The following is a 9683-nucleotide window of genomic DNA, read 5'->3' on the forward strand; positions in this document are numbered from 1 at the left end:
GGGAAAAAACAGGTCATGCTGCGATTCTGAATATCCAGAAGCGCTGCCATTACAGAGATCCTTGGCTTTCCTTAGCGCCCCCACTACTGCCTGGCAGTAGTATTTAGGACCGCCTGTAAATCAACCTATCTGCCTAGGCTGGTAAAGCTGCAGCAACACAGACACGCATGCCTACTGTCCTACAGCCAAGTACCAGGCATCTACCAATGTCTGAAGGATTCCACATGTTGGATTTAAACATATTCGGTCCTACAGGAAATAATGGCCCTTTTACACGGGATGACAGTGGCGTAACCGACTACATGAGCGCCGACGTCACCACTAAGGTCGTTAGCACTCCTACAGAGCGTTTACACCTACAGACTTCACCGCTGGATCGCAGGCTTCTTGCTCAGCACATCAGCTTCTACGTGAAGCGGGGAGCGTTTACACGGAACGACAAGACTGCGATCCAGCAATGGTTTTCATGCTGACTGAAAGCTATAAAAACCTGTGAACAAATAGTGAATGTTTGTGCATTTACACTGCACAATTACCACTCCAATTAATTCATTAGAGCGGATTTTGAGCACTAGTCGCCCCGTGTAACTGGCCCATTACACTGGAGGGAGGAGAAATAGGTGCCAGTCCGACCTCTGTCTCATAAAGGATTGCCTAGTTTAAAGGGCCCAATCAAACGAGTCGGTTTATCGTTTGAACGAGCGAATGACATTGTTAGCTCATTCACTCTCAGTGAAGTACAAACAAACATTTGCTCGCCTTTTATTCAGTTTTCTTTGAGATGGAGTGACCAAAAAAATTGAAAATTCTGGCGTCATGTTCTTTTTTACAACGTTCACCATACGGGATAAATAATGCATTACTTTGACAGATCAGACTTTTACAGAGACAGCCCTACAAAGTAGGTTTTAGAGGGGGTTTTTGTTATAAAAAGTGTGTTTTTTACTTTTGCTGTCTTTTACGTTTTCTAATAATTTTTAAACTCATTTTTCCATTTCTAGGCTAGCACAGAGAACTTGAACTTGCAATGTTTGATTACTCAGAGTATAACGCAATACCGTAGTATTGCTTTATACCACGTTCTGACAGGAAGTCTATCAAACATGGCAGCCTTGAGGGCCTTTAGAACTGAACGACTTGAGAACTCATTGCATGGGAAGGAGGGGGGAGATCTCTTCGGTTGGTACCCCACAATACTGAGAAGTGCATTTATATGCTGCCGTCAGAACAGCTGCAAATAAAGGGTTAAAAGCCACGATCAGCGAGCATGACTGCTGCGGGTGTCCGCTGTTATAGAAAACCAGAACCTACTATGTATGAAGCACGATCAGCTCCCGATCCTGCTCCATACAAAGCCAACATGGTCAGGATGAAGGGGTTAAGGCCAAACGACTAGATGACTATACTTCTCTATCCTCCGAAAAAGCAAGAGAGGGACTGAAATCTTGTGCAAGGAAGAACAAAATGGTCCCCGTTTCACACTTTATAGCCCTTGGGTTCCGCCTCAATGGCACTTTTAGCATTTCACACAAAAGCCGGTGACAGTGCGGAAAGAGAGGTGTGAAGTTGGCCTTATAGCCGGAGACTGGATAAGCTAACTCTACCCCCTGCCACACATCCACTAGTAACCCACAATGTCATGGCCTTCCATTACTAGCCATGAGTGAGCAAAGCCCTTCCGCCTAAGGCAAACATGCAGCAGGGACTGTGTATGCCTTCAGGAGCAGGACCAGGACCAGGTTTTAGGAACCTTTTTAGGGGAGTTGGGCTCGATAAATCCAAAACTGCAGGCTGCCATGGCAACTAGACGATGCCACTCACTGCTGCTGCTACATCACCTGGCAGAGCCCCCCTCATGTTTACTGACTGATAACATGTCACTGCAGCGGAGACTTTGGAAAGACTGCAGGAAACACACAAAAAGCATCGTTTTTCCGCAAAAACTCTGGGGGGGGGGGGGTATCTAGCCACTTACAGCAGTGCTTTGGCAGACTAAAGGGTTTCAGATTTTGGTGCACATTGCTTTTAAGCAAAACGATGTAACCAGTCCCTCTCGTTCTAGGCCGACTTCCTTCTACACGCACAAAAGAGGTGCTTTATGAAATGGGCGCCACGCTGTCCGAAAAAAATGTTACTGTTTAAAGGCCTATTTACAGGAAAGAGATTGCTGCACAAACGGACGAAAGTCTACGATAATTGTCGCGTCTAAACGTGAAGCCATCGCGCACTTTTCATTCACTTTTCTACTGTCGCTCAGTTTGAGCCTGCATAAAAACCATCGTTGGCTCTCTCACTTCTCGCTGCGCAAAAACTCTCCCCGCCCAGCGTTTTACATAGAATGTGAGCGATTCTCAGCGATGATCCGCCCGAACAACCAGCGGTGACGTCACTCGCTCATTCAGATGAGAAATGGTCTTGTGTAAGAGAGGCATTAGCCAGAACCAGACATCACATTGTAGCGTAAATCTCTCTGAGCGGTTTGATAGCAAGGTGCCAGGGAGGCACCAAGTCTATAAAAGGCAGGCACCTCTTGATAAATTTGGCGCATGTCACTCCAGCAGACTTTGGATGGAGACCACCATATAAACCGCCAACCTAAGCTTCCCCCTATTGGACATACCGCTGACCTGATACTATATCGGAGTTTACAACAGGTTGCACACCCCACTGACGGCCTTTTCACATGTGCAGTTTGTTTTTTACATGGATCCGCAGTCCTTATAAAAAAAAAAAACCTTTGCTGCATGTCGGATTTTCGCTCTATTATGGTAGGGAGTAGTACATACGATGACCACCGAGCGTATCGGAATGTTGTCTGATGCGTCTTGTGCCCGAGAGTCTTACGCACAACACGAGCGGAAGGTTTCTACAATCTGCACACAAGGCCGCCGTCACACCGGCAACAAGATCGTGTGACTTTCTCGTGATGCGACAGCGCTACAAATCGCTTGTATGTGAAGCCCAGGCTTTCCGATGGGTTCCTTCACGAGCGAAATTTTGTAGGCTAATACATTGCGAGAAAAAAATAATTTTTAAAAAGTCGCCCCATCCCCAAAAATCCCAGCAAAAGAGCACTACAAAATCGCCACAAGAAAACGCGATATCGCACAGAACACAGATGCGATTACCGCTGCGATATTCTCGTAGCAATATTGCTGTTGCCCATGTAAAAGAGGCCAAAAGTATCTTCATAGGGCCACTATTGTCTGAATAAGCACTGGAAACTGCACATTTGGGAGACGAGTCATCCTGTGTACAGGCGGCCGCTGGCAGGGCACTGTGTGACCAATCACTTGGAGGCGCTTGGTTTTAAGCTCACCTGTCAGTGTAAACAGGAGCTGCTCAACCTTTGAGCAACTGCCCGCTGGTGGGTGGCGGGAAGAGATCTCTGGCCCCTCCGCCTCCATCCACAGAAGGACCATCACTCCTGTGTAACAGTCACCGGGCTGTCTGTCTGGTGCTTACGTGCCCAACAGTCGCCCTTTGTATAGGGACCTTAACAAAGCAGCTCTATAACCCCTGCCTTAATTCATCTCTAGACGCAGGTTATGGGAACATTCCGCTCAGGTGAAAGCGCCCTAAGGGCTTATTCAGACGACCGTAAGCGCAAACACGGTCGCCTCAGCGCAATATATATGCATAGTGAACGAGGTTGATTTGCACAAGTATTGCCGCATAGTACAGTCCTTTTTGCGCACCCAGGGCAGATTTAAAAGGCCATATGCCTTAACAAGGTCCGGATGCGGTTTTCATGGAACCGCGCAACATATTACGCAGCCCCCATAGACTTCTATGCAATATGCAGAAAGAGAGCAGATTCTATTCTTGTGCATTTTGTGCGCACACAAAACACGTTCATGGCAACGAACACCGTGACATCAATGGGTTACATTCTCCGCATATTGCGCGCATATTTTACACGAACAAAAGTGTGCGTATACGGCCGTCTGAGGGCTGCGGTTACACGGTTTCATTTCTGTCTACGTTAAAAATGCACCAAATCGCACGTGAAAGATGCATGTATTAACGCGCGCACGTTTTTCATCACTGAGAATATTACTGATTAAAACACAAAAAGCATGTGTGTAATTCAAAAACGTGTTAGCGCAAATGCTACTGTGTGACATTACCCTAAAAACTAACCCAATCAGCACAACAGGAAGCCACCATGATACTAAGCCTGAAGCCGGCGCACAGGAGCGCGCTGTATCTCGCTGCGGGTATAAAGCAGCACTGGGTACCGCTGGGTACGACAATCATCTTGTACTGCGCATGACTGTCTCACACATGCCATCATGCGCAGTCTGACTCTTGTTTTTTAAAGGGGTTTTCTATGGAAATACTATTGATTGCAGGACTGCCTGCTGTTACAAGCACGGGCCACTACACAGAGGTTGGCGCTGAGGCTTTCACTCCGACCTCTGCATATTTGCAGCGCTGACAGCATGTGCCCGCTCCGCTGATAGGTTGGGGGTCCTGAATTATGGACCTGAGGATAGGTTATCGATACCATTTCCCCGGAAAACCCCTTTAATTTCCCGCTGTCGCTTAGCAATGTTGCATATATACAATGTAATTGCGTATGTATAGCATTTATTACGCACCCATAGAGCTCTATTAGGTGTAATACACGGTTAAATAGACCATGCTGCAGTGTTTATGCGTGTATTATACACAATGATGAACGGATCAATGACTCAATCTACTTTCATGGACTCCATTCACCTCGTATTATGCGCACGTAATACGCTATAAACTTACGCTTGTGTGAGCCCGGCCGTACGGGTTAGGGTAGCTTTCACACTGCATATGTAGCGGGAAAAGCTCTGGGAACATGGGAGCAGAATCTGTGCGGCCATAATTATCCGCCAGTGGCCAAAAGACTGTATAGATATAAGGTGGTGAAGCCTAGTGACGATATACAGCAGCGCCCCCAGCACAGGCATACCGGGTGAAGTACTCCCACCAGAGCTGCAAGATGCACTGTGAGACCACCATTAATGACCTCGTCTGCCTTCTGAAAAGGGTAAGGTCCCCGGCTCTATAACTGGGAGGGCTGGGAAGGGCAATGTCAAGGCGCAGTTGCTCTAAATCCAGTGTCTAGTAACTAATACTTGCAGTAAGAGTATAACCACAGCTACACTTATAGATGCAGAACACTACAGCATCAGACAGTCCTAGCCAAGCAGCTGTACACAGTTGTAGTGCCCCCAGAGCTGCGCTCGCACCTCTTATCTCCCATTACTAACCTGCCCTTATTTGGCCAACACAGAGATTCCAATCTGCCGGCCACAATCATCACAGAGGGGAGGCAGCGCTGACTCCTCTCTGCCAAGTGCTGCTCACCGGCGGCTCCATATACCGCATAGGAACATACTACCTGCAGTCACATACATGCAGTCATCACACCAACTACATACAAGTTCTCCTGTCACCCGTTAGTTCCATCAGTTTCTTCCTTTCTAGCATCTCTCACGTGACACTGTGAAGCCGCAGCCCCTATAGATGAATGGTACTAGTCAGGTCATCACTGCACGACCATTCAGAGGCATGGGAAAGCTGAGTGACAAGCCCCTTACTGGGAATGCAATATACAGAAGGACACACAGGGCGGCCTCACAGCTATGCTTCAGGGGGTGAAGAAGAGTGGCTCATGTACAAGCTGGACGTCTAGGAGATGGGCTTCTGGGGGCAGAATCCTACAAGGAGCGCTCCATGTTGTAGAGACTTCCAGCAGCTCCAGGCCCTTCTAGAACTCTAGTCCACACCAGGCCGTCTGCATAGGAGCCATCTTCAGTTATGCCCCCTACACAAGACCCCTGCACCTTCCTGCAGGTGACGACCCATCCCCCCCGGCGTCTCCCTTCACCTCCAGCGGTGCCCCCTACACCTTCCTACAGGTGACAACCCATCCCCCCGGCGTCTCCTGTCACCTCCAGCGGTGCTCCCTACACCTTCCTACAGGTGACAACCCATCCCCCCGGCGTCTCCTGTCACCTCCAGCGGTGCTCCCTACACCTTCCTACAGGTGACAACCCATCCCCCCGGCGTCTCCTGTCACCTCCAGCGGTGCTCCCTACACCTTCCTACAGGTGACAACCCATCCCCCCGGCGTCACCCTTCACCTCCAGCGGTCCCCCCTACACCTTCCTACAGGTGACAACCCATCCCCCCGGTGTCACCCTTCACCTCCAGCGGTCCCCCCTACACCTTCCTACAGGTGACAACCCATCCCCCCGGCATCTCCCTTCACCACCAGAGATGCTCCCTACACAAGACCCCCACCGGTGCCCCCTCATACCTTCCAACAGGTAACAGACCACCCCCCTGGCATCTCCCTTCACCTTCAGCGATGCTCCCTACACAAGACCCCCAACGGTGCCCCCTCATACCTTCCAACAGGTGACAAACCATCCCCCCGGAGTCTCCCTTCACCTCCAGCGATGCCCCCTACACAGGCCCCCACAGCTTCTTGCAGGTGAGGACCCAATTTCCCTGGCGTCTCCCTTCACCTGCAGCAGTGCCTTCTACACAAGACCCCCATGCCTTCCTGCAGGTGACAATCCATCCCCCTGGTGTCTTCCTTCACTTCCAGTGATGCCCGCTACACAAGACCTTGTACCTTCCTGATGTGACGACCCCCCCCCCCCGCCTCTCCCTTCACCTCCAGCAATACCCCCCCTAAACAAGGCCCCCACACCTTCCTGATGTGACGACCCATCCCCCCCAGTGTCTCCCTTCACCTCCAGCGATACCCCAGACACAAGACCCGCACCTTCCTGCAGGTCACAAGCCATCCCCCTGGTGATGACTGATCCCCGCTAGGAGAGGTTCTTAGTCCGGCGGTGATCACACTGGTCACAACGTTCTCCCTGGCGGGCACAGTCGGGGTCTCACACTTACTGGGGTATCCCAGGACTTTTACCCCTTCACCATTTATGACCTATCCTTCAGACAGTTGATCGGTGTGGATCTGCGGCTCGGGCCCCCAGCGATCAGCTGATCTCCCCCCACACTTACTGCCCCCCCCCCCCCGGTGACATGCTGACAGCTCCGTCTTCAGTACCGTCATGTAATAGAGGACATCTCACCGCCCACCGATGAGGAGCGCTGGAGGTCCAGCTGATGGGTGCGAGCCCAGGCGGTGGACCCCCACTGATGGTGGGTCATAAATAGCACAAGTCCGGGAAGACCCCTAGAAGGCATGGCTCCATATGATTTGGCCACCTGAGGGCCAGTGATGGGCTCGGGCAAGGAGGACTGGGCTACCAACACCCAGCTGGGTGCCCTGAGTGTGGGTGAGACCAGCTGATGGCGGGGGTCTCCTACTGATGGCCTATTCTTTGGAAGAAGGGGTAAACATCCTGGCATACCCCTGTACCCAGGCAGCTACTGCCCACCTCCCACACACCTGGGCAGCAGCTACTACACGGCAGGTGACCCCCTCCACCCACACCTGTTCCCCAGCGCCCCCTGCTGGTACAGGCCCCCCAGTACCTGGTGCAGCGCCGTCAGCCCGTCCACATTGGCGTAGTTGATGTCCGCCCCCCGGTCCAGCAGCTTGCAGACCTCCTCGCTGTCCCCGCTGGAGCAGGCGGCCAGGAACACGGCCCCATCGTCGAACTTCACCTTGGTCTTCTTCCGCTTGATGACGTGCGGCTCCTGGTCCGTCTCCGAGCCGATCCAGCGCTTCAGCTGCTCGTTCCTCTTCTGTTTAGCGTCCGCCATCTTCATTCCCTCCCCCCTCCCAGCCCCGGGTCCTTCCCTTCCTGCCCGACCGCCGCTGTGCTCCTCTGCTCGCCCGCAGCTTCCTACAGGAGGGCTCCGAGGCCGCCCACACCGCAGCCCCCGGCTCTCGTCCGGGGCCCACACCCAGCTCGGCTCACACAGACGTCTGCAGGCCCCGACCGGCTGCGCACACACAACGCGCGCCCGCGGCGCTCATCTGCATACTCTCGCGAGAGCGGCGGACGGCAGGACACAGAGCTACGGAAGAGCTGGGGCAACGATTCGCCACCACCTCCGGAGAGGGGCGGGGTCACGGGGCCGGAGCGGCGCTCTGATTGGCTCAGCGGGCGCTGACGTCACACGTGCCTTGTTTGGCTGAGGATGAGTTGTTACTTGTAGCGGTGGTTGTGTTCCGGCGGGCGGGGAGGGCAGGAGGCAGTGCCCCAGGATGTGTGACACCACGGTGCCCGGCAGTGGCTGCAGCAGCTCATGGGTGTGCCCTACCGCTACAACCACTGCAGTGTTGGTGTCCTGGGGGCCCCAGGTGTTGAGGGCTTGCTGCACCTCGGGGGCCCCTGGGTTTCCTGATATGACCGAACACCCCGAGTTTTAATTCTCTTATAAAGTCACCTAAGGCCTCCTGTGCACAGGCATGTATTTGCTGCGGATGACGTATCAGGCGGCCGCATCACCGATCCGCAGCACATCGCGCCTGTAGCATGCTGTGGGAAATCAACTCTCCCCCCACACTTGCAGAAACCAATTGCCATTTCCGCAAGCAGAGAAAAAATCGCAGCATGCTCCATTTTTGCACGGATTCTACATGGTCAGCTTCCATTGAAGTCAATGGAAGCTGCCCGATCCGCGGTCCATCTGCAATGACCATTGTGGACAGGTTGCAGGTTCCACGTCATCGCCTAGCAACGGTGCAGAGGAAAAACAATTTGAAAAAAAAGTCTGTACTGTGCATGTACGATGGCGAGCCGCCAGATACATCCGCAGTACAGAAAAGAACCTGCCAGAGCTGGATTGTGCTGCGGGATTCCACATGTGGAAGCCGGCTCTGCTGTGTGCAGGGGCCTAACGTACAAATAAAAACGCAGTCTGAAATGGCCTTATTCCCCTTGCCCCTCCCTCAGGTGTCCCGGGAGTGCTCCTGTGACCAATCGGGGGTTCTAGGTTCAATTCCAACCAAAGACAACATCTGCATGGAGTTTGTATGTTTGTGTTTCTTCTTCTTTTCCTCTCCCAGGGCTTGAAGAAGAAAGGAAAAACATGGTGGCTCAGTGATTAGCACTGTTGACTTGCAGTGCTGGGGTTCTAGGTTCAAATCTGAGCAAGGCCATCACCACCTTGCAGGATTCCTAAGGGGAGTACAAAAACCTGCTGTGATGCGCTTGGCCCCAGCAATGATCGCCTAGTAGGTGGAGCGGGTTGGGGATCATTCACAGTAAACAGGCAGTGGCTCATAGATAAACAACAGACCAATCTGTCTATTAATGTACTGCATGCATTAATTGAACGAGAAGCGAACAATTGTTCATTCGGGGCGTGTGCTTATACTGAATGATTTTTCGTTGCGTGTAAAAGAGCCCTTAAGAAATAAAAAACTGGAAATGAAATTGCTTTCCAGTTCCATCCGTCTCCCACTGACTACAATGCAATGAAAGACATTTGGTTTTTGTAACTTGAAACAAACGCACAGCAGTCTGCGCATTTGTTGAGCGTCAAAAACGGGATGGAGAGGGCAAATACAGAAACTGATTGAAATTGCAGGTCTTCAGTTTTAATAAATTTTTATGGACCGCAAAACTGAAATGTTTTCCTTATGTTTTGAAGTTCCCATGACGGAACAAAAAAGCTTAAATGAACATGGTAGTGTGTAATAAAGAGCTATAAACCCCTGATCCTGTGTCCCCGTCTCAGCCTGACTCTCTTTGCTGTGGCAGTCACAG

General features: G+C 51.6%; 1 protein-coding gene across 4 annotated transcripts in view; it reads right to left on the reverse strand.

Moving 5' to 3' along the window:
- Positions 1–8006, reverse strand: part of PPP1R12A (protein phosphatase 1 regulatory subunit 12A) — an 87166-nt gene extending 79160 nt beyond the window's left edge. The window contains exon 1 of one of the 4 annotated variants that reach the window (XM_066591701.1): positions 7498–8005. In XM_066591701.1, the coding sequence (XP_066447798.1) occupies positions 7498–7734 (237 nt within the window). In that variant the 5' untranslated portion in view covers positions 7735–8005. Of the gene's footprint in view, positions 1–7497 lie in introns of all 4 variants that reach the window. The other 3 variants (XM_066591699.1, XM_066591700.1, XM_066591702.1) reach the window with 3 other exon arrangements.
- Positions 8007–9683: the final 1677 nt, after the last annotated feature.

The sequence above is a fragment of the Eleutherodactylus coqui genome, chromosome 2 (genome assembly GCF_035609145.1).
Source record: "Eleutherodactylus coqui strain aEleCoq1 chromosome 2, aEleCoq1.hap1, whole genome shotgun sequence".
In the NCBI taxonomy this organism is placed as follows: Eukaryota; Metazoa; Chordata; class Amphibia; order Anura; family Eleutherodactylidae; genus Eleutherodactylus; species Eleutherodactylus coqui.